The sequence below is a fragment of the Cyrtonyx montezumae genome, unplaced genomic scaffold, assembly GCF_038088225.1.
Source record: "Cyrtonyx montezumae isolate F1298 unplaced genomic scaffold, pur_monq_1.0 scaffold_8, whole genome shotgun sequence".
Taxonomy (NCBI): domain Eukaryota; kingdom Metazoa; phylum Chordata; class Aves; order Galliformes; family Odontophoridae; genus Cyrtonyx; species Cyrtonyx montezumae.
Window position 1 is genome coordinate 94,765,393 of NW_027072089.1, and position 26,425 is coordinate 94,791,817.

At 35.5% G+C, this 26,425-nt stretch overlaps 1 protein-coding gene across 1 annotated transcript in view; it reads right to left on the reverse strand.

Annotated features, from left to right (window-relative positions):
• The window catches only part of SUGCT (succinyl-CoA:glutarate-CoA transferase), a 324,796-nt gene that overhangs the window by 258,485 nt on the left and 39,886 nt on the right, over nucleotides 1-26,425 (reverse strand). The window contains exons 8-9 of the mRNA XM_065752744.1: nucleotides 21,642-21,785; nucleotides 6,959-7,054 (exon numbers count right to left, since the gene is read on the reverse strand). Of these exons, the coding sequence (XP_065608816.1) occupies nucleotides 6,959-7,054; nucleotides 21,642-21,785 (240 nt within the window). The remainder of the gene's footprint in view (nucleotides 1-6,958; nucleotides 7,055-21,641; nucleotides 21,786-26,425) is intronic.

Below are 26,425 nucleotides of genomic sequence, written 5' to 3' on the forward strand. Positions count from 1 at the left end.
AGTTCATGAAATTCCCACTGCTTTTCCTAATAAGATACTCACTCTTCAAGCAAACTGCACTTTGAGGTGTAAAGAGATTAGAAAAGAACAAATGTTAAGTGGATTTTATTAGTTACAGGGAAATTCTGCTTTCCTTAGAGATATACCATCCTTACCTCTACTACCTTATGTCTCCTTGCAGAACAGTTACAAACTATATACAACTCACTTGGGTACTCTTATTTGAGAGATGCATGTGAAGACAAGCCCTAGACTAATAAGTGTGTCAAACTCATCACAAGACAAAACAGAGTAATAAAAGCATTATTTGTAATGCGCTGGACTTATACGTGGTGCTACTGATTTTATGTATACAAGTGTAGCTAATAATGCTGATAATTTGTACCTACCATCCTAAATAGATCCTTAGAAATAAATGTTGCAACAAAAACTAGATTACATGAATGACATCTAGTGGACATATCTTTTCATAACAATCAACATTTTCCAACCTGCTTCCAAAACTGCTACAAGCTTTACATAAGCAGTCTTCTGAGGATCAATGCTTGAGGGCATTATACTATTACTTATTCTTTTTTTTTTTGTCTTCATAAAGTTAGTGTCATCTTTTAGACGTGTTTTAATCTCTCCTGTGTCTTAAGACTCAGTATTATTCCACAAATCACTGGCTCCACAAATTCTTAAGGAAATACAGTCAAATGTTACTAGGATGGCAGGTATTTTGGCAAAGTTCTTACTCATTTCAGTTATCTAAAGTAACTCTTCTCTTCCAATAATGGCCAGGAAAAGCTGATCTGTTGTGCTTGTACATAACCTTGTATGCCAGACCACAGTATTTCTAGCTACAATGGCAACACAAAAAGCTATTCATATAGTCAGGATGGTTATGTCAGGAATCACTGAGTGACGATGTTACATATGAGTTACAGTTCTCTTTCTTTCAGACTGTTTAAACATATTTCCTCTGTGAGTGGCTGCACTGTGTTTTGCGATGACTGTGAAATGTACTTTCAGGACAGCAAAAGTGAAGGTCACTCTTCTACTCTGAATCTAACAAGCAGATTCAATATCTTCTTTATGAACCCACAGATCTTACTCATATCTCTCCAGACCAGCAACAATGTGAAGACCAATCTACAGACTGGGGCTCTGTTGGGCTTCCCTTCCTAAGAATACCCACGTCAAGGTGTAATCCTTATCTGTAATGTTCAGTAGCCCTGTAATAATTTTGGAGGCTAACCATGCTGCTGTAATACAGACTAGATTCCTCACCCTATCGATGGAAGAACATGGAGGAAACAATGAACAGTACAGGTAAGAGAAAGATCACCTGTGGTATTTACCCAGAGGAGACAAAAAATGATACAACATTAACTACTAGCTATCATTTCATAACTATAACCATGATTACATAAATCTATTCAGCAAAGTTAATTTATAAGTTACTCATTTAAAAAAAAACAAATACCTTGCAGGCATTGATTAAAGCAGAAAGGCACAGAATTATTTCCTTCAAGAAAATATATGTTTCACATTTTAAATGAAAAATACATTTAGTTTCCATATGAAAATTACCTGTGTAAAGGTAAGAAGCCGTGCTAGACAGATACAACATCAGTGTTTTTGAAGTGCTATTTCTTGACAGGATGGGACATGTGAGGTATACTTATAATTTTGTTCATACATCATACACTGAGCACGTCTGAAACTGCCCAAGGCAAATCCACTGTTTTCCTTTACAGACAGCAGCTCTGCCCAGGAGAGAGGCTTGACAGCTCATTGAAAGATGATCACCAAAAAGATAGCTATATAACGTTATCAGTTCTGAGTAACTGAAATTCATTCTTCATAAATGGGAACTTTCCTACATGGCATCTCACAGATGGTTACTATAACTTTTCATTGAATAAAATGGCAAGGAAATAGAAACTTCAGTGCTTCCTAACAGGAAAAGGCCCCTTATCATCACGATGAAACTAAAACATTTACGTATTCACCTTTGCTTTCTTATTTTATGAAATCTAGGATGACACAGAATTCTCTACTTTTCTCTCCTCATAACATAAAAATAGAAGGGAAGAAGCCATTCCAACAATAAATGTACATGTAGAAGTCAAGACATATACCTTGAGGATAGCCAAACTGTTCTTCAGAAACTGAAACCATACAGTGGAAAAAGTACACTTTCCTGATCGAGAGCACAAAGTTTCTATTCAGTCAGTCTGTGAATATATTTAATTTTCATGACAAATGGGCAATACTTTTAGCAATGACATTTCATTACTCAACACAACGATATATGACAATAAGCCCCCAGGGCAAGTTAAAAAAATCCAGACAAATTTTATGTAGATGAGATTTAGACACTAAGAAGGGTCATCTTGCATTTCCTGAATCTAGAACTCCCCCCAGAAATCTGTATTTCCTTTCTTTCCTCTGGAAAAATTCCACTTTATCGAGCCACTGCAAGCCAGAAAGATTTTCTTCTATTAAGTAAGTTCTAAACTGATTTTAAGAGGAGAATTTCACACATAAAATTTTAAAAATAATTCAGGTTCTATTCTTAGTTGAATTTAATTCCAAGGCATGTTAACTGCAGAAGCATCCAAATACAAACAAATCAAGGCAGAAAGGGAAACAGCTACTAATCTAGAATCTTTTATGGAATAAGCAGTGTGGCATTTCTTAATTATTGAAATTATTTTGCTATACTAGCCACTTCATAAAGTGGATGATCATGAAAAGTCTGAGTTTCTCCACAACAAAGTTAGTTAAACTAGTGTACATGTGCAGCAACAAAAAGCAACTCCACCAGATCTGTTGGGCATAAAATAATCTATTGCACTTCCTTTTTATTTTGCTGAGACACAAGGGATTTCCATTTTAAGATTCTTGAACACCATGAAATTCCAATGAATGAATATGAGTTGCAGGATGATAAAAATGATGCCAAGATACTGATACAATATGACTATACTCCTCTTCCCACTACTTCATGCCTTTTACTTCATTGTAAGCTTATATTTTGGTTTTCAATATACATTTAAACTGAAGGGCCTTTGACAAAGAAATAGTTTCCTCATATAGAGGAAAACTTATGGCAAGCACAACAAAGGGCTCATCCTTAGGGAGAATCTCAGTGATGTTCTAATATAAAAACCATTAATGCTGAGTGTGATTAGTTATGACAATATGCAGGCACAGAAAAGATAATTGATAAAAACATTCATTCCCTGCCTTGTGATTCCACTTTCTATGCAGAAGGATGTGCCTTCTGTACATTCTGAAAATGTAAAGGATATTTGAGAAAGCCTTGAGAATACTAAGAACTAACTTAGGAGAGAATTTTAGGGTAGATGGAGAAGAGAGACTTGTAGAAGCTAGGTCTCTTGGCTTTCAAAGCAACTTTTACTGTTATGGCCCAAGAGCAAACAATCCTGTGCTGTTACCTAAAAGTCTGCATGTGAAAGTGCTGTCCAGTTGTCCAGGTGGCTGATGGAAGGGTGATAAGCTGCCTGTAAATATGCCAGTTACGAAAGATTTTCTGAGGAGAATGTATCTGTTCCCAGTATTCCAACTGGAGTATGAACAAGTGAGCATATAGATTTCAGGCATGTTACAGGTAAGACAGTTTGTTGGTGAAACCATGAGAATGAGGAAAGACCTTATCACCCCAAATGAAAGACAGTAACACAACTTTACTTCTCAGCACATTTATGTAAACCGGATGCTTTTAAGCTCCTGATTTCCTCTGGATAATCATGGTGCAGCTGTAGCTAAACAACCTGTCTCATTATAGAAACTTGTTTAAAAAATGTTCTAATTACATTTAAGATACAGACCAGAACTCAACGTTTGTGTTTTAACGTTTGAAGCTAAGCAAACTGGAATCTAGTTACATTCAAGATATTGTTCCTCTTAGCGAGATCAAAGTGGTGGTCTATTCAAGCAAGATATGGCCAAAGCAGATGGCTTCTTATGAAGAGTTCAGAACTATACCATTTGGTTTCTTTTATAAATTAGAATCTGTATTTCTTCACCTTTGTGCCACATTGCAAAGGTTGCTTTCAGTGAAAACCCTGGCAAACTGATTGGCAAGCTTCCATACAGACAGATTTACATAAACCATGAAAGACATTGTGCACAGAAAAGAAGTTCAAAAATTCTTTCTTTTGAGTTCTGGTGATGAGCAAGCAGAACTAAAAACTTCAATATTTCACATGGTTAAAAGAGGACACTGTCAGAAAATGAGAAAAATCCTGAGTATAAAAAAGTTCTTTTGAAGCAAAGTCTGCATCTCTCTGGTTAAGGGCCCATTACTTGGACTAGATTTTCGAAGGAGCTACTGGTAATTTTGGCAAAGAAAACACCTAGCAGAAAACCTAGTTTTAAATACAAGAAAGCAAGCAAGTTCAGATGAGAGTTAACACATTTCAGGGATAAATTATGCTGCTAGTGTTACAGTCAAGAAGTAATGAGGGAATTAGTGAAATTAAAAATCTGAATATATACACAAAGCTAAATTTGGCCCTGTAAACAGGAAAGAAAGTGAAGCCATTTGCAAAGACACTCTTGTCAAAAGTATGAAATTGAAACTCAATGAAAAAAATTGCAATAGCATTCAGCATACGCTGTTCACTGTTTTAAACAGATTACTAGAACACTTACCACAACAATTAAGAGAAAAATTAAGTACTAAATTTGTAATTTTAAGATGTTTTCCACATGTATTTTTATTAGGTTTTGGTCGGTACTCTAGTCTGACTGATCAGATTTCTGTCACAAAAAGATGTCACAGATATCTAGATTTTGCCTTTTTAATGTCTACAAAAGCATCTTCCATGATAATCCATGCTTCCAAAATTTATAATAGACTGACATTTTTTCAGCAGGATTTCATGCTCTGCATCATTTCAAACTTATAATTCACTACCAGTGTACAAGTATAAACTACAGCAAATGACAGTAAAATAAGGCTGAAGCCATAGGAAGAAAGGAACAACGTTTTGCTACCACATGCTTGTCCTGAGTTATAAGCAAGACCAATTTCCTGAAATGTCATTTTATTATTCAATAAGTTACCATTCATTTGGCCAAAATATCTTGAAAGAAACATTTATTCATAAAAACTAGCACTGCGAGAGTCACATGGTAATTCAGCAAGCAAAAGACAATTCATTCAACTACTATTAATGGGAAATGAATGTCAAGTTTCAGAGTTCTGTTGTAAAACTATACTACAAATGAGCTATGCAAGCAACTATGAAGGCAATACAATTACAGCAGTGAAGGTTAATTCAAGTTTCTAATGAATTTTGATAAGTTAGAAACTTTAGAAAGCACAATAAATTTAAGGTCACCATCAAAATTATAACCATGCTAGCTGATAGAAAGCTACTGATAGAAAGCTAGACAAGCCACAAAAAAGTGGCAAAAGGTGCTGAAAGAATCCAAGCTTAATTTATTCAACAAAATGCAGTAGGGTGAAGACAAAATGTTTTGTTTAATCAAGTTTTTGGTTTTGCTTATTCAAACTTCAGACACTTCAGATCTGTTTTGTACTTTCAACATACCAAAGTTCAAAAAGGGTTACACCAAAAGGTCACATTACAGAAACACATTCCAACTTGGGTAGTGGATGCCTGGTAAGGCTGGGTCACTTTGCACTACACAGCTCCATGAAGAGCTAGTCCTACAGAATACTGACATCCTGCTGTGCTGACCAGAGCAGCAGCAGTACACCTGAGACAACAATGCTGTAGGATCAAAATCAGCCTTGCAAAAACAGACGCAATATCTCCACATCACTCTCAGAGGTAATCTCAAATCTACTCTAGCAGGTCCAAAAATTGATAGTTGACTATGCAGTGGCATGTACTAAAAAGAAAAAAAAATGTCACCTGGTTCAAGTCAGCAACATCTTTACAAAAACAACTGATTTGGGTTTTATACCTGAGAAGGCCTGTCTGTGATGTTTGCCATGGAGTTCCTCTCTTTTTCTAACAAAAAGACATTGAGTGGTGTTCAGGTGCCAGCTGTCCCAGAGAAATGCTGGGAACTATCATCATCAAGATTTAAAGGACACTGGCCAGAAATGAAAAAATCCAAACTTTGCCTAGCTGTAAACGTGAATTTTGATAACAAGTGCCAAAAACTATGGAAAAAAGAATAGACTAATTAAGCATATACGCTCAAATCTCCCTAAGCTAGAATGACCCCCATCAAGATAACAAAATGATTAGCTATAAAAGAACAAAATTTTCTTTGTTTACTCAAAGAGTTTCCCATACTAGTGAGAAGATAAAGCTTGCAGCACATTTTTTTCCTCTGCTTGTTTATATGATGAAGGTCATGTTATTTTAAGGAATTTCAACCCTTCATTAGATGTAGCAGGCTATGAATTCCATGGCAGAGATTGGAGGTCTGGGTAATTCCTTTTCCAACCTGTTGTCTCACTGAGCTCTAGTGACTTGCAGGAAACTCAGTGGAAAAAGTCTAATATGCAAGAACTCCATAGTTTCATAGTCCCTTAAGATTATTCTTGGAAACTCACAAGGTAAATAAGTTACGGAGACAAAAAACAAAAACAAACAAAAAAAAACATTTGTGACTAGCATTGAAGTCAGATCATCCTTAAAATGAAAGAAGAATTAGAAAAAAAGAAGAAAACCTGCTGTCTCTGTCAGATGAAAAAAATCTAGGCACCATGCAAGCTTTAAAGTCATCCAATTTCATTAAGCCCTTTTGATCTATTTCAGTGTTCTGTTACTAATCTACTGCTGACGAAGAAATATGCAAAATGCTGAAACTACAATGAACAACAGAACCTTGTCCTACCTACACTCAGATACATTACAGAATACAGTAGGTCATGGGAAAAGTCTGTTAGTTCTCGACCTCATAATACTTAAAATTATGAATTCCAAAAACAGAATAAACCCTAATGCTTTCTGCTTACCTGATATGGAACAATACTCCCATGAGCTGTACCCCAGCGTTTTGCTTCAATTTTGCAATTAAGGTAATTAGCTGCTACATGAGTAAGACATGCAACCTGGAAATGGAAAAAAAGTAAAATATTAAAAAAAACCTCAAATTTCACTGGCAACTTCTTTGAGATTTCGGTGTATCTGCAATGCCTCATATGTACATAAGATAAAATACTGTATGTCCCAAAAGCATCTTTTATATATTGTGTATTATGTATAGCTTGAAAAAGTTATTCAGTAAGTGATTGTGATTGAATAAGTACAACTCATACAGTACAAAAATTAGGGTTCCATAACACTAGTAACACCAGGAAAATCTAGCATTAAACAGCCTTTAGAAAAAAGGCAGTACTACCCTAAACATTTTACAGAATGGCCAACAGACGCAAAAGTGTCGTGTCCAAATACTGAAAGGAAAAGAAGCACAATGAAATTTTGAGCTAGAAGTTGCATTTCCTGAATCTCAGTCCCATGCCTAAATCAAGTCTTAAAAGTCTTTAAAGATTTTTTCTTAGTCACAAGAAAACATTAAAGCATTAAAATTAGCATGTGAGGTTTTCATCAGTTCATCAGATAATGCATTTTGTTTCACACCTGAATACTTGTGAAAGTAAAATTTCTGGCTTCATAGTAGGCCACGTGACTTTTTTTTTTTCCAAGATTATTTTCTTCAGATATCTCCTCAAAATAGAAGTTTGATACAATGACCAAAGTAGTTACATTGTTCTGTAACTACTAATCTACATCAAAATACATAGTAACTAATTCAAAGCCACCCATAATATGTGCATTATATCAGAATTTCTTAAAAAACTTAAGAACTCATTTTCTCTTCCTTTCTTCATGTGCTCTGAAAAGGCAACAAGTGCATCAGTTTAACATTTAAAGCAAATATATAACAGTAAATAAAGTTTACATTGATTTAGTCTAGCAGAAAACCTAGGAAAATGTAAAGCAAATGAGAATTTAAGTGCTGCCAAAACACTACCAACTACAAATACAATGCCCTGCTCATGAGAACTGTTGGAAAACACTTTGTAGCTGGGTTTCAGCTGCAGCTTATTATATCACAGTGTCACTTCATCCAGCTAAAATGTTAAACAATGTCTACTCTGGCCCTCAGTAGGAGATCCGCTGGAAAATCTCAGCAATTAAGAGAATGGATCTGGGGAATTATGTAGAATGGACATTTCCTTCTGGTTTGAAACTTTCCTCAGTAACACAGAACGTGCTATTGCAGTTAGTTGAGTTACAAAAGTGTATTAATACAAAAGTGTCTTAATAACATATATCCTAACCTCATTAATTCCTCTCATTTACAAATTCCACTGGCAGGTGAGAAGCATCCACTACAATAGGCTAAAGACACAAGAACATCCTATTTAGCTTTTCCCAATTCTGGATGGAAATGCTAGATTAATCTTAATTGTGAGAAGGACACAAAGAATTAAAATTGAGCAAAACAGAAATCCTACCACATCGATATTGAATTCAAACAAGTTGAGATGTCATGTCACTTATCATGCTGTTGAAACAGATGATCCACAAGAAAGCTTCTAACCTTAAAATATGTACTATTTTTAACAGTTTTGCAAATAGTTTGAGATGCATACAATTCTTTCAATAGTGGAAAAGAAACAGGTACACATTTCCCCAAAGCACTTGTACCCAACACAATAGAATATATAAGCTGCACTCACTAGGCACTGGAATTACACAACTAAAGCTTCTGCTCAAAGGTTTGTTTCAGCAGCAATAGCCAGAAACACCAGGGAAGTAGGAAGTTGGGCAAAGACTGAGCATATATGGAACTAGAAGTTACCTAAAGTATGTTAAGGCCTGTCTGAAAACCAGCTCCCTTTCAGCCAATGCATTCATCTTTTGTTTTAATACATGTGTCTATGTATCTTGGTGAAATTGTTTATAATTTTTCTTCAGTAAATCCTGGAGGAAAAAAGGCTTCCAGTTTCTTCTGAATTTCTTCTGAGTTGCATACCTTGTTTATGGTCAAATCATCCAGCCAAAAGGAAGTATTATTTTTATTATCATCATTATTATACTAATAAACTTCTATTGACCACATCAAAGTAAGTATTTCAGTACTTTGTGTTTTATGCACAAACATACTTAGTTGAGTAAACTTTGTGGCATTTTGCCCCACTAGTAATAACTCTAATGAATTTAGCAGAACACTTGCTGGTACTCCTACTGTCTCATTAAACTGTTACAGCAGTCCCAGGACCATTTTGCTTTTTTCCCCTGTTTCTTTTCCTGGCTCAGATCACACTCCTTGATCTCACCTAAGCTTTACACTCACTGACATAGCACTATCCACAAGATCTTCCAGCATTTATTGTTTATTTCATTGCTTTTATTTTATGATTACAAGGAACCCAGAACTTATCCATCTATTTCATATGGTTAGGCAAACTTCTCAACTAAAAACATAAAAAATGACACCTCAAAAACATTTCTACATATATTATATCCTCTTTAAAAATGCTGTTAACAAAATAAATATTTCTCCAAATTCCCCTGTATTTCAAGACTCAGGAAAGAACTGATAGCTTAAAGACAATTTCTGCACAAAACAGCTACAACCAACTTCTCAAACTGAAGATTTATCCGTAATACTTGTCCAGTCACATATTTTTTTTAACCTATATTTCAAACTGCTTTCTTGAAACATCTTTCTTTTCTGTAATAAGAGAACCATAAAAGTAATCTTTGGAATGGTAATATTAAAGCATATCTTATAGAATAATACAGACATCTCTGTCTTCACTTGCTTGCAGAGATGGATTACATACATAAATATGGATAATCACATCTCTACAGAAGGGAACACACCTTAAGATTCTTTTCTGATGTTACCATTGATGGCCAAATCACACATTTGTTATATACTTACCTAAACCAGAACAAAAAGAGACCTGCATTAAAGTCTGAAAAGTTATGCTCAGCTTATGACAGAATCAGACAGATGGGAAACAAGATATTAAGAGCCACAAGGTGAACAGACAAAGAAAAGAGACAGAATTTCAAAAGATTTTTTCCAAGATAGTACATCAAACAATTTATTACAATGAGTTCACTGAATCAATTCATCATTTATTTATGTTCACGCTCAACAAGTGTACACGAACAACCAAAGAAGACCAGAAAGAGGAGAAAAAACATTTTAATTAGATTTGTTACTTCCTTCATTCTCCAATGCTGTGCCTATTTTACTGCTATGTATCTTAATAAGACTGTGATTCTTATCCAAGTAGATTTTTATTTTTTTCTCCTCGTTATTTATTTGCTTTTTCTTAGAGAGGACATACAGACTTCCAGGAACTTAGACAGACGGGTACTTTACAGCAGTAGAGATCATTATTGTACAATATACTACCAAACTAGTAACTCAAATATTAATTTATAGCTCTGTAAGGAAAATCGTCCTGAAAACTTTCAGCGTGTTAATACTGCTGAAAGGCCAATAATCTTCCATAGAAGAGACCTCAACATTGCCACAAGCTCTCACAAGCCTTATACCTAGGCAGACAAGGGACTCCCTCCTAGCCTGGAGTTTAGAGTTCAGCAGGAACTTAAAAATAACGTGAATGTGCCACACATCCATATGTCAGGCAGACAGTCCTGCCTGTAAGCATGCAAAGTCACTGCCAGCAAAGACAAAGGTCTTATGAATTCATCAATAATATCCCTACATCTGTGCAAAGGTCTGCCCTTACTCTGAATTCTGAATTCCTAACTGTCCTGTATTATTTTCCTTTTTTTTCCATAGGCTGTAGTGCTGCAGTTGCTTTCAATCTGTGTTTTGCAGAGCAGCAAATTCCATGATTGATTTTGAAGAGGTCTGAAGAAACCTGAAAATGCAAGACCATGATTGTGTATCCTAAGGTTTGCTGTTAGAGTCTCTACCCCTCCAAAAAAATGTTTGCGATCACATTATGAACATTGTGCTCTGGGTGAAAACAGTTTTCTTCCTACTTATGCTGATTCTTTTAATGCAAATATCCATTAGATGATAGTGAGTTCCTCCTTCACAAAATGAAACTTCTGGTGAATTACCAGCACATGGAATAATCCCAACCACCAATACAACTATATAAAGAGGAAATAAAATCTTTATGGATCAATAGCTACAATTTTAAAATAGATCTCCCACTAGATTCTGTTTTAGAGCATTCCACTCAGACATTTAAGAAAGTACCCAAATCTGTGCCAGTAACCACATGCAGCTTGTGAGACTCATTGATTAAAGGTACCATTTGATAGAACTGTCCTTATTCAGATGATGGCATGCAGTAAAACACTGTCACAGAAATTATGCATTGGGGATGCTTAATGAACTATTAACAATAGAAATACTACCAATAAGAAAAAAACAAAGGCAAAATATTTGAAAACCTTAAGTTAGACATGAACTATAAGCAGTGAAGAAAATAAAAGAGCAAAACAAGCTTAAGTTTCAATATGCTGCTATGAAAGCACTTTAGTACTAAAATGATGCCTATAAACTAGATTTGCTTTATTAAAAAAAAAAAACCTTTCAACTATGTAAATACAGAGATATGGAAGCATCTTCACAGAAGCAAGACATTTTAGCATAGCAGAGAACTGAGTTCAGTAAAACATATCAACAAGAATCAATCTACAAATGATTTTTTAATTAGCTGTTTAGAACTAGAGAAGACCAAAATGAATATTCCTGTGCTTCTCACAGCTTTAGCATGCAGCAGAGATCTGCTGATTACAATTCAATTAGTATTAACAACAGCAAAGATTCAATGCAGCTAATAGATGTGGGACTTGAAATTTCAAAAACAAGTATAATTCAGCACAGTTATAAGCAAAAGTAAGTAGCAAAGGGACTCCTATCTCCTTAGTCCCCACTACAAATATGTGTATAAACATATCACTTAAAAGAATTTTAGGTGAAGCATCAGAAATAAAAATCTTGATGATACAATCTAATAGCTCTGACACAAAAGAGGGAAAATTTGTTTTGTAAAGTTGAAGAAATGAATATTTTATAAAAGGAAAATCAATCCTATTTTCTTAATGGGAACCACATACTAATTAAATTTTCCTGGAAAAGTATAAAAATTACCATTTCAATCACTTATAAGGCACTGGAACAGGTTACATAGTGTTATGGTTATGTTATGCCCCATCAATGCCGACTTTCATGGTGAGGCTGGATAAGGCCCTGGGCAGTGTGATCTAGCTGTGGTATCCCTGTTCATTGCAGGGGATTTGGACTAGATGGACTTGGACTTCCCTTCCAACTCTTAAGACTCTATAACTTTATGATAACTTCCTGTTTCAGCTTCATAATCACCCAGTAACAGTTCTAAGAAATCTGTAACTCAACAACAACAAAAAAAAAGAGATTATTGAAGAACTTCAATCACTTGGTCATATACTACTTCCTCTACTAAACTTCAGATTCATTTAAATAGTAGGTACTTATTTAAAATTTACTGGTAACTTTTTAGGGAATATGCAGCCCAAACACACCACTGGATCTCCTAGAGAGTCCCTGTTGGCCTTTATCATCACCACATGTTGTGCACATTGCACCTTCTGCCATCTTGGGTTCCTTTCAAAAGACAATTCCTTAAAACAAGCATGATTCATCCACTGAATTTCAAGTTTCCACTCCAAAGAATAAAGACGCTGAGTTTCTCAGGGGAAAAAAAAGAAAAAATGACCATCCATGTATTTTCCCATAACTTGTTACTGGAAACAGATGAATCACTTTAACAGTAACTTTAAAAAACAAATCAATTTTTGGCCATTCCAGGACATAAAAAAATCAGCCAAAACAGTTAAAACTTTGGCAAAATTGTTAGCAACTGAAACCAGACTCCGATAACAGACATATCAGACAACTTTAACAACAACTGACACTTCTAAAATCATTTTCCCATCTCTCCATCTTCTGTGAAGAAAGAATAAATGCACTGCCTTCTATGTTTTTATACTGCTTTACTAAGACCATGAAAAACGTAACATACAAAAAGTTTCTTCTGCTACATTTTATACAGTTTAAAATATTGTAATACATTTTGTTATATTATTTCTTAATTGCAGCATTTCCCACAGAGAACCTACACAATTAATATTATAACATAAAACATTTAAGGTTTAATTCTGTTAGTGCCTGGCTGTATTTCATTGACAAAACAGCACAAACCAAAACAGCACAAAACAGCACAGACCGAATTCTTAGTATGGCTTCTACAGATGCAAAAAACTGCAAGCATACTTGAAAAATACAGAATAATCTGAGCTTAAAAGCTGTAGCTAAATACAATAGTTGAGAAAAAAATAAGAGCAAAACACGCAAAAAATAAAAATAAAAATAAAAAAATCCAGACAAACAGACGTTACTCATATACAAATTAATTACCTGTGAGAACAGGCATCAAAACAACTATAGCAATGTTTCTTATTATTTGCAACAGGGTAGTACCTAGAGGCTCCAATTTGGACTTCACACACACTCTGTGAAGGATTCTACTGTTTTATTGAATCAGTAAGAAAGATGGTTTTCCATGCAAAGCTGCCAACACCCAAAAGGAGTTGTATTAAAGCACTTCTCATTTTTGATCTTATGATTAGAAACAGTGCCACAAACAAGTACGCATACATCTAACTAGCATCTATAGTGCTATACTAGTACATCTATATGATAGTAGTACATCTATAGCACAGATCTTCACTTCATCAGCATTAATGTTTATACAAAAAAAAAAAATTAAAAGCACAACTTCTGACAAAGCCATTATTATCCACTCTGTGGGTCATCATCCCTCCACAAACATAATGGTAACTTCAATAGCTTAAGATATATTTTTAAATTTCTCATTTGGTATGTAGAAACAAGCCATGACTTCTTGGCTGGGTGAGAAATGTGCAAATACTCCACTACTGTTATCACAGTCAAACCTCTACTGTCTGTAACAGCCTGCATTGGTGTCCAACCTTGTGGCACGCCTGGGCCGTCAAGAAAAAATGCCTTATGCCACATACAAAATACATAGTTATTGTATGTAAAAATAATATGTATGTCAAAGTATAGTTAATGTAAGTAAGCAACAAAAGCTTTCTTTTTATATAAATATTTTTTATTAAAACTTAAAAGAATTAAAAAATGTAGGCAACAAAGACATAAAACCAGAAGGCTAGGCACATATGGAACAGTGACTAAAACAAGGTTTTCAGGGCATCTGAATTTTACTGAGAGTCTTCCTCAAACCAGCCCAGAGCACAACAGTAGCTCAGACACTTGCTGAAACACTGGTATCTTCTAAAAATGAACATTCTTTCAAATTATACATCAGTTAAATACTGTAGCAACTAGAAAATGCTAGGAAATATCAAATTGTTAATAATGGAACATGAAGACAGTGGAGATCTAAATAACTAATCATCCTGATTTGTTCAAGAAACATATTTCAAGATGTTCAAGACATTCTGTCATGCAACTTCCCCTTGCAGAATGATTCAGAAGTCCATCCATAACTTTCATTCCTTTAATACAAAAAGGCCATTTTGTTGTAGGAAAAGAGATTACATAGATCAAAGAGAAAACATACAGTCACAATTTCTACACACAGAAAGCAGCTAGATTGAGTAGACTGTTTGCTCCAAATGAAGTCTTAGAATTTAGGTTGGATATAAGGAAAAAGACTTTTTCCAGTGAGGGTGGTGAGGCAGTGGAAACAGGTTGCCCGGAGATGTGGCAACTATCCCTAGAGGCTTTCAAGGTGAGGCTGGATCAAGCTCTGAGCAACCTGATTTAGCTGTGCATGCCCCTGTTCACTGCAGAGGAGTTGGACTGGATGATTTTTAAAGGTTTCTTCCAACTCTAAGGATTCTACAATTCTATGAAGTTAATCATCTTGTATGACTAGCAGACATGGCCATCAACAAGCAAAGCATTACCTCATTTTACCAGAATCTCTTTTTCAGTAAAATCCAACAAAAGAGATTTTAAGAGGAACCTTTACTTTCAACTGGTATTGCATAGGCTGCAATAAAAAAATCTCCTGATGCACATACAGAAATAGAGGGAGATGGGTAGTAGAAGTCATGTACAGTAGTGTTACTTCACAGAGCAATACTAGTATTAGCTGTAACACAACAAGGTCTTTCAACACTGCCCATTAATTACTTATGTGCAAATGGACAACAGGGATGATACAAGAAGCAAACTTGTGCAATTGAATGAAATGATTGAAATAGCACATATTTTAATGCACAAATGTTGCAAAGGCACAAAATTAATTTTTCACATTGTTTTTAAGCTCTGCAATGTTGTCTGCAACACAAAACTATGGGTTTGAACTATGGGGGGTTAAATTATTCAGTTATTAAGCCACATACAAGTTTAAAAAAAACACTGTCCAAAGAAATGAATGAGTTAGCATTACCAGTGCATCCAGAGTCAAAATATGGCACTTCTACATGCTAATATATTTTGAATAGTGACAATTTTGTACAGGGTTCACTGAAAAAGGAAATCTGTCCTTATTAGGTTTAGAAAATAACTTTATTAGTACAAAAAAAGAAATTAAGTATGCCTGAATGAAGTTACAAAATATTTTCATATAATTTTCATCATAGCAATCTAGTACTACAAATATTCATTCCAAAGAAGGCATTTTTTACACGTAGCTGAAATCTGCCTTTTAGGCAGAGATGCCTGTCACACAGTATGGAGTAACCCTCAGCCTAATTCAGAAACTTGTCCTGGCCCCACCACAACCCTTGCCCTGCTCCATCATGGTGGCAGCTCTTCCCTGACACCTGGCCCAGTTCAGCCCTAGGCATGCTCCACCATTCAGCAACAACCAAAATATCTGCATACTATTAACAATGCTTTGGCTGAAACCAGGATAGTTTGCAATTTAACTCATGAGCTGGAAACAGTACACTACAGAATGACAGAAACATGGAAGAATACAGACATGGCAGCCAAAATGTCATCAGACCGAAAATTAGTCATTAGTTCATATTTGTTCCAGCATTATCCTTTATTTCAACTTATTAATAAAATAAATTAAAAAAAGCCAATCAGAGCTATCTGAGATGGTCACATATAAAGCACTACTTTAACCTCAGTTACCATTCCATTGATTGTTCCCAAAAATGAAAGGCTTGTCAAGGCTTATTAGACCTCCAGAGGCTCAACAGCACATAGAAATCACTAATTTTACTTATTTACAATTTTCCATGACATAAAATTGAAACCTGTTCCATCAAATTACAGTTCTTTAACTTACTTTCCAGAAAATAAGACCCTCAAGCTCTAACACTACAGGAGAAACATTTCCCACTAAATCAGGCTGCCCAGGGCTCCATCCAACCTGACCTTGAAGACTTCCAAGGTTGCACTTCCATGGCTCTTCTAGGCAGCAGAAAAAGGCCCTAGAGCCTGTGCCAGTATCAAAGCACCCTCACGATGAAGAATTTCCTTCTAACATCTTATCTAAACCTACCTTGCTACAGTTTAAAGCCATTACCCCCATCCTTTCACAACATGTCCTTGTAAAAAGTCCCTCCTCATCTCATCTGTAGGCCCCTTGTTGTGGTTTAACTAGGCAGGCAGCTCAGCATCACAGAGTTTTTTGATTACTCCTCCCCTTCCCAGCAGGACAGGGGAAAAAATCAGAAAAGAAAGTTGAGATTTGAAAACAAGTTAATAAGATAGAGAAAAAAATATATTTATGAATACATATAACAAGTGATTCACACACAATTGCTCACCATCTGCCAACCAATGCCAAGCTAATCCCTGAGCAGTGGAAGGAAGCCTTGTAAACTCCCATCTTTTTCAAACTTTCCTCCCACATGACGTGGTATGATACAGAATATCCCTTTGGCCAGTTTAGACCACCTGTCCTGATTTTATCCCCTCCCAGTTCCTTGTGCCCCCAGGCCCTCACTGGAAGGACAGTAGGAAAAGCTGAGAAAACTGGAAGAATGGCCTTGGCTCTGTACAGCACTGCTCAGCACCAATTAGAAACATCAGCATGACACTAACATTGTTTTTCTCCTAAAACCAAAACATAGCATCATACCAGACACTATGAAGAAAAACAACTCTATCCTAGCTGAAAGCAGGATGTTCCTTTAGTTACTGGTCTCCTTAGATCCCTGTCTTCTCTAGATTGACCAGCTGTAACTCTCTCACAGTCTTCTGATAGTCATTTTGGCCTCCTCCAAACCTGGTTCAATAGGTCCATGCCCTTCTTGTGCTAGGGATCCCAGAGCTATATCCAGTACCACAGGCAGGATCTGTGCTTATTCTGCTATTGTTTGCTTATATCTTCGCCATATACTTTGAAATAGCCAGGATATCCTTTTTCTCCAAATACTTAGCATGATCCTGAAATATGATCTGTTGGTATTAAACTACAATAAACATCTTAATATCATTTCCAAAATTATACCTTTATTCAAAGGTCATCTAAATAAAAAACTCATTATAAGAAATAACTTTCTTTGTCTTCAGATTCTCTGTCTTTCCCACTCCAGATAGTTGTTTTTATTTTTTCTGTGCATTATTAAACACTGAAGGATAACTTCTGCTCTGTGTTAAACGAGATCCTCAACTGAAATTTTTAGGATATTTTCTCCAAGAAAAGTGTCTGATACATAATACATAATCTAAAGAAATACATAAATTTAGATTTCCAAATCAGAGCTTGCAGTGAAAAAGATAGAATGTCTCCATACAGACCACACCCACTTTTCTTTCAGAACACTGTTTTGCAAGATGCCAGTTCATAATCTTGTAAAAAATAATTCTTTATTTAAACCATAGCCGAAGCAAGACAACTATGTAAGAGTCCTGCTGATGGCTCTTAAAATTACCAGAAACTATGATCTCTAGAACAGCAGATTTATTTTATATATTCAGAAAACTTGTAACTTACTGGGCAGGAAAGCAACACGTTACTGTCAAGATACCTGAACAGCATTTGAGCTCCACAATTGCTATTTCTCATATAGTTAACTGCTGAAGGATCCTATGATGCCATATATGACCTCCAGGCAGCACGCAATCAGTATCAGTTTCAAATATAACTAACAATTTGCAAAAGACATCATGAAAACTTTTAATGGAGACCCTCAAAGCACTTGAAATAGATATGCCTTAAACAGATGCATTTTGGGAAAAAATGATCCAGAAAAACAAAAAACAATAGATTCTAAACCTCAATGTTTTCTGAGTAAACTGACTGTCAAGCTAAAGCATAGAGACAGGATATAGAAAATAACTTATGCCAATCTGCTAAGTTTTTCTAGGGTCACTTTGAAATCTGAAGATGAAGCTTCCTATAACAAATTCAAATTAAAACATAATAAGAAGAAGCACAGAAATGTCTAATGAACAATTATATAATACAAACAATATTAATTGCATTATCCTGTTTATGGAATCTGCAAAAACAATGCACTCCAAGACTGCAGAAACGTTAAATGTAAAATACTTCTTGCAGATTTTCAGCCCAAGAGAAACCAACTTCGTACAGTATTCATCGGAGCCTGGTTGCAATTAAATACAGGAAGGATATTAAAACTTCCAAGAGATTTTTTTTTTAAGCCACAACAGAAGAAAAGGCACAATTGCATAATTGGAACCAAATCCAAAACCCACTTCCTTCTTATTTACTAGCATCATCTAAAGGACACTATTTAGATGCTGACGCTGAAAGGTCTGGAGCTGACAACTGTAAATCATCTGAAAGTCAAAAATTTCAAAGGAATTGTATGACATGGGTTAAAAGTTTATAGATGATAGATACTGAAAGTTAGTGCTCACTGCAAAACCACATCCTAGCGGTCACTGAATCTCCTCAATAAAATTCTAGAATTCTGTTTTGTTGTACAGAAAGAAATTTGCTTTCATAGTCACAAACTGATATAAAGCAATTAGACAAAACAGTCTGATATATAACTTTTGAAATAAATGACTTTTTAAGATGTTCTAAAAATAACATTTGTAAGAGAACAGGATTTCATTTATCACATATTTTTTCTGTACAAAACAATTCAATGAACAAACACGCCAGTCAGAGAGAAAGTTCTTTAAAAAGCGTAACCGATAGCTGAATTCACTTCAGCATTCTTTGTCATTAGCATATCTGTGCAGGAACTTAACATCAAAAGCATCACCCTGCAAAAAAAAAAAAAATCCTCTCGCTTCTTCTATAAAGCATATAGAAAAGCGATAGCACAGATACAGATGGTCACGAGCATACCAGGGTTTTCCTATAGAATAATCCAATTGTTGTTCAGGGATTTTCATATATTTAAGAGCTTTAATTTGTGGGGGTTGCTTTCCTTTTTCCTTTTTTCTTTTTCTTTTTTTTTTTTTTTCACATCCCCCACTAGATCAGGCTGTCCAGAGCACCATCCAGCCTGGCATTCAATGATTCCAGAGATGGGGCATCCACAACTTCTCTGGGCAGATTGTTCCAGTGCCTCACCACTCTCACAGTGAATGATTTCTTCCTCATATCTAATCTAAATATATCCTCTTTTATTTAAAAGCCGTTACTTCTTGTCCTGTCACTACCCCCCCTAATAGTCTCCTGTTTTCCTTTAGGCTGCCTTTAAGTAGTAGAAGGCAGCTATAGTGACTTTTAAAAGGCCTTAATAATGCTCAAGGAATATAATATACACTTACTAGATAGATATTATTAATAGGTGGGTATTACTTATAGGATACTTCATAAGCTCATATATTCTTATATACATATATATAATCTTGCATCAGAGTTCCAGTTCAGCATGATAGGATAGACAGAAAGTATATGCATATTAGCTCAGCCTTGAGCTATGAAACACTGACAGAAGCAAAAAGTTTCATACATGTCCCTGCTCTCATAACTTAATAGGAGGACATTACAGCAGCACTTTTGCTTAACACACAGAAAAAAGGATTCTTTCTTTTTCTCATTAAAAATAACTACACTCCAGTGAAACTCACACTGAAGGAGAGGAAGCAACTCTTTGGCAACTAGATCCCACAATCAACAGCAACAAGAACAAACTAAAAATCTAAAGTTTCAGTTCCTTGTTCTGACAGTATCCACAAGAGATTCCAAAGGCTCACTCATTTTAAAGACTCAACTAATGAGGAAGACCTTGTCCTAGATATCTCACCTTGGTATGTAAAACCATAATCCCTCCGAATAACTTGATTGTACCACAGTAATTGACAAACTTTCCTTCTAAAACACAACCAGCAGAAGCACCAAAAGGAATTTTTCTTACACTAATTACTTAGATTTTCTTCTACTGGTTTTTCTTCTACTTTTCTCATCTGTGATGACATTGACCTTTTAAGATTCACAAGTAAACAACAGTTTTGAAAAGAAAAGAAAAAAAAAAGAAAGAAAACAAACCAGAATAACTAGGTGTTCTCAGAGAGACTCATCTGTCAGCTACATTTTTCTTCGTTTATTTTAATGTTTTTAATGGGATTGATCACACTGGTTTGTTTTCAACCCCACAGTCTCATCCAAAAATATTTTACTCCAATTAAATAAACACGCTTATTAAAGTCTTAGGCAAACATCCTAGAGTTAATTTTGGACTGAGGTTGTAAGGTTACCTAAAACAAAATACATCTTTTCTGATTAACAATTTATACATGTACTCCATTACAAAATATCAACATACTTCAGTTTAGTTTACCCGACTTTAAGGAAAAAAAAAATTTATTTTGCAATTATGCCATGTATGGAATTACCCTTTAGTACTTTTTACATAAATACAATTTAATAACAAGTATAGAATAAAATAATATATGGAAAGCATATATATAAACACCATCCCTTCACCATTTTGTACTTCTTCAGCTAAGCACATAAAAGCCAAAAATCACATACCACACACACTTAATTCACCAATATCTAGCTGAGTGTTCATTCTCTTTCTTGTATTTGACAATAAGTGGCCCTAAAGGATAATGATGTGAACTGAGATGGAAATTTCACAAAGATAAGAGCGCTTTTTGTGTTTTTTTTTTTTAACAGCCAAAGCTGCCTTAAACAAGGAAAAAGATTCTAAGGGCAACTGTGCTGACAAAGTAGGATGAATTAGGGGATGCACCAATACATAGTTTAACTCTTTCTACTTTCAGCATTTGGTAAAATGCCAAATTTTAATCTACAAGAGTCTATTAAAAAAGCCAAAAATCAGAATAAAGAATCTTGACGTAACAGCTATTCAAATACAATTTTAAGTTCTGATTATAAGTAGTATACGATACAGCTGCTATCATCAAAACATCTTTGATTTGTCTTAATTTTGTTGAAACAATTTTGTTGAGATTTCTCTCCAACGTGTCTAGAGAAAATGCTGCATATTCAGACCCATTTTATTCCTTTGCTTCCAGAGTCAGGCTTTCCAGATTAGATTACTTGATCTTTGATGACTTGACAACTTTGGTCAATTTTGTTTAAGTCATTCAATTACTCTGGTAGTTACATTGCCCAATACCAAGACCATCCCTTCTTGGGAAATGGTGGTTTCACAATTCCTTCTTGTTATTCTTCGATCAGCTATTACAACTGCCTTCTATCTCTGGGAGATCAAAGCCTTGATTAAATTGTTACCTACCTGAGATGACAAGAGATTACAGTCAATGTGCATTCCTTTCCCCGTCTTATATTTCTGAAGCAAGCCAGCCATAATTGCTCCACACGTATACAAACCAGTAGCAAGATCTGTCATGGCTACTCCTACTCTAACTGGTTCAGCACCCTAAAGAAAAGGAAGACAACACCATAAATGAAATAAACAGAAAACAGAAAGGAAAGGAAAAGGAAGAAGAGAAAATAAGTGATGCATTACTGCATTACAGTACATTCTCCATAGTTCTCATTGTAACAAGTTTATGTTTCTTCATTGCAAGCAACAATAGAAAAAAGCATCTTTGAATGAACCAAAACATAAAAGCTACCCTTGAAAAACAGATATTCCATGCATCCATGCAAAGCCTACAAACTGTAAATGACTGTTATGCTACTTTCACTCTAATATGATCAGTACTTCAACACACAAATATTTCAAGGAAAGAGATACTGTTAGAGACAACAAAACAGAAGCCAAAGGTCTAAAGGATTTCCACAGCATATTATGCCAGGCAATGTCTATATGAATAGCAGAATCACATTGATTCACTGCCTCTCAGCCTCCTTAGTATGAAGTACTTTCCAAAATGTTTGAAGTATAATTAATTTCATTCTCAACAGAGAAAACTACTCTTTGAGATATAAAAACCACTGTTATTTTAAGACTGCTACGTATTTTTTCTTCTCAATCCTTGATTCCAGTACCTTCTTCATCAAGTCCAAACTTGCCTAATCTTTCAAGGCTATCACTTCTTTGACTTCAGTAAAAGGTTAACCTTTATTTATAGAACACATTTTCACAATTTCCTCTCACAGAACACTCCCATACTTGAGAAATCAAACTACTAGCACTACATTGCTTATGCTACTTTTAACACTGGCTTACTGAAGCATCTGCACAATTTCCACTTCCTTAATATGCTCAAAAAGATAATTCAGCAGCTATCATCCTTCTCCCCCATAAATAAAAATTTAATGTTCACCTGTGCCTTTTTGTGACAGAATGCATTATCTAACTACTGTGAAACAGATTCATTTAAATTCTCACCTCTGGCTTGTGGAACAAGAGATACGAAGCTGCTTTATGTGAACAATAAAGCTCTGCACATCCAGATATACCTTTCTTCCTTGGTAAAACTACTTATTGCACCACAGTACTTCTGTAGCTAACATTACACTAGCTTCCTGTGCAAAGCAAGGATCTATACAATGGCTTTTCTTCAAATAAATTGTTTTAAAAAAAAGTCTATCCTCACCCACTCTGAAGTGATTTTAGTTCTCTGGTAAAAGGACAAAACAACCTCTGGTAAGAGAGAAAGAGTTGGGCTGAAGCCCAGTTAGGGGCAGCCCCAGGAATTATCTTTTGCACATTTGAACATACAGAAGTTCACTCCAGTGGATCAGACCCTATACTTTGCTATTGCTCACTAGTTACACTTCCATTCACGATAAACCCAACATATTTTGAAAGATTCCTGATTTTTTTAATTTCTTTTTCATAACTTCTCTTCCCAGTTTTACGTCAGTGGTACAAGGAGAGATCCACTAGAAATGGAAATTGTTTTGAAATGTCATGCACAGTAAAAGTATTAATAAAAGTCCAGTAGTCTTTATAGATAGGAAATAGCTTGCTGCAGCTAATATTAACCAGCAACAGCTATACTTTTACAAACAGCTCAGAGCTATATACCATGTGTACTTGTTTGTTGTCATTTGCTTTTAAACTGAAGAATGGTCCCTCTGCTACTGTAGATTCTAATCATGTTTTCTGTCTTGTGTCCAGTAAAATAAAAAATGTCTTTTTCAGCAAGGAAGAAAAATGCTTACTGAATATGCTGCAACAACATAAAGCTATCTAGCACTGTACGTAATGACCCACTTGGAGATAGGAACTTGTATCCAAATTGTTTTTATTATTTTTATTTAATTAAGTTCAAATTATTGCCCTAATGAGTTTCATGAAATTTTAAAAGGAAAACTCATCTGACACAGAATATGTTAAAGTAAAAGCTTTCTGTTCATCAAATAAGAAACTTGAATGTGGTATTTAACTCATAAAGTACCCATAAATTATGTTTTCCAGGACAATAAAATTGTCATCAGTCCTTTTTGCATATTTTAATTTACAGTTAAAGATAAATAAATATTTGAATCTGGCCTGAAGCATCAACTTTCATTTCAAAATGAATTTCCGGTACAGATTTATATAAAACACATTTTAAGTTTTCATACACACTAAAATTTCAAATTTCACAGGTGTCATTTTAATACAGAGGTAATCAAGTACATATGTAAGAGTTGGAATTCCATGCAGATTTTCCTACCTGCACATAAAAACATGATTTAAAGATAGCATTGAACAGTAAATAGGTTTGGTTTAGTCAACAAAAGCACCACTACAGCTGTTTGTGCCTTTAACTCTTCAATATTGCAGAAATTATAGTTTGATTTCAAAATTCACAAGACAACTTTGCTCTGAAGTCTTTCAAACCAGCCAGCATTAAGTCATTACAGTAACAATTACTTCTTAGAAAAAAATGAAAAAAGGTAAGATACTAAAAATTTCTTCACATAGGAATCTTCTCCCATATCTCAAACAATCAGAGTTCTATTCCATGTGTTAAATGTGATATTTTATAATTTTGGCACTTTCCACTTTCATATGACATTTTTAATTATTTCACTACCAAAATCACAGAATTTGGGGTTTGAAGGGACTTCTAGAGATCACTGAGTCCAACCCCCTGCCAAAGCAGCTCCCTAGTCCATGTTGCACAGGTAGGTGTCCAGGTGGGCCTTGAACATCTCCAGAGAAGGAGACTGCACCACCCCTCTGTGCAGCCTGTGCCAGTGCTCCATCAACTGCAGTGTGAAGAAGTTCCCATGCACATTTGTGCAGAACTTCCTATGCTTCAGTTTGTGGCCATTTCCCCTCACCCTACCACTACACACTGCAGAGAAGAGTCCAGCCTCATCCCTTTGCTTCACACTCCTTACATATTTATAGACATAGATCAGATCCCCTCCAAGTCTTCTTTTTTCAAGGCTGAACAGGCCCAGGTCTTCCAGCTCTTCCTCATAACAGAGGTTTTCCATGCCCTTTATCATCTTCTAGCCCTCCGCTGGACTCTTTCCAGGAGATCCCTGTCTTTTTTGTACTGGGGAGCCCAGAACTGGACTCAGTACTCAAAGTGAGGCCTCACCAGGGCAGAGTAGAGGGGGAGGATCACCTCCCTTGACCTGCTGGCCATGCTCTTCTTAACGCATCCCAGGATACCACTGGCCTTAACTCGGGGTAAAAAAAGACAAAAAAAAACCCACATTTCCACTGTGACCACTCTTCTGCCTTGAAGTGAGTGTCATATAAAGTATTGCAGGAAAAGAATGTTATATATGTGATCAAATTAATGAAGGTTTAAGCTTTACTCAAATTCCTGTGCTGGTTATACAGAGATTTCATAGTGTAGTATTGAGTGTCACTGACTGGAGGCATGGCTGCTCAGTATTCAATGAAGTTAAGTCATCAGCAACAGAAAACTTTCTTAGATATAAAAATAGTAGCCAGATGGTTGAAATAGAGTACAATTTATCAAAAATGCAGCTGTTACTGCTATGAATTCTATCAATTTTAGAAATATCAGGTACAGAAAATCATTTTACTACCTTATTCTTAATATGCTTTATAAGAAGCTGTAAATACAAGAGCTGCTATGAAAGCAATGCCTTTTATTCTATTATGATGGCCCTTGATGTCAGAGGTGGATGTTGGTGTCATGGCAGCAGATTTCAAACCTTCCTGCAAATATTCTGTTACATTTTGTTGTCATGACATAGATGGCAGCAGAGAGACAGTCCAAACAGAATGATGTCTGATATGGGAGTGCACACAAAAGTCACTGAATTCATCCATGCAGAGAAAATTGCACACACTGACCTTAATCAATGCTTTCTGAACATTTATGGAGACCAAACAGTGGATTTGAGCACAGTGAAGTGGTGGGCGGTGTGTTTCACCAGTGGTGACAGTGGGTCATCTTCACTGGTGTAGATTTTGACAAGCATAGCAAGCAGGTTCTTGTTCATAGAATGAGTTCATGAATTCATTAGCTAATGGTGGTGACTATGTTGAAAAATAATGTTTCATAACTGAGAATTTGCTCTGTCAAACACTGCTATTTTGCTCTTTGTATCCAGTTTAGTTTCCATGGAAATAAATAAGAGGTATTCCTTTCAGTCCAATCTACTTATATATTGACGTACCTTAAAATTAAGCAACTCACTGAGGTAAGTAGATGCCATTTTTCTGCTCCCCAATCTTGTAGTTTGTCTACTGCAGCTAACAAAACTTGATGCACTGCTTGCTTATTCAGGGCATGCAAGAGTCATACATTAAAGAACTCCACTACTGTTTCCAGACTACTAGGAGCACAGACAACTATCTAGTGGTTGTGACACAGAGAACAGATTTGTAGCACTGTCTCTCTCTCAGAGAATGACATTTGGAGACCTCATTACCTGCAGGTGATTCAAAGACAGCTTAAGAAAAGACCTATTTCACCAGCATTTTTCTCTGAGGTAATGATACATATTCCATGTATCCCTGTAATCCAGATACTAAGCTATCTCTGTAATGTTTCCTGTATTGCTGTATGATCTTGTATATCAGTGGGAATAGCAGCAAATAAAGCTTTTCCAGAGCGGCTAATGCCTCTGCAAATTTTCTGTCAGGATGACTGAAAAGTTAAAAGTTATCTGGATGGTTTCACAATT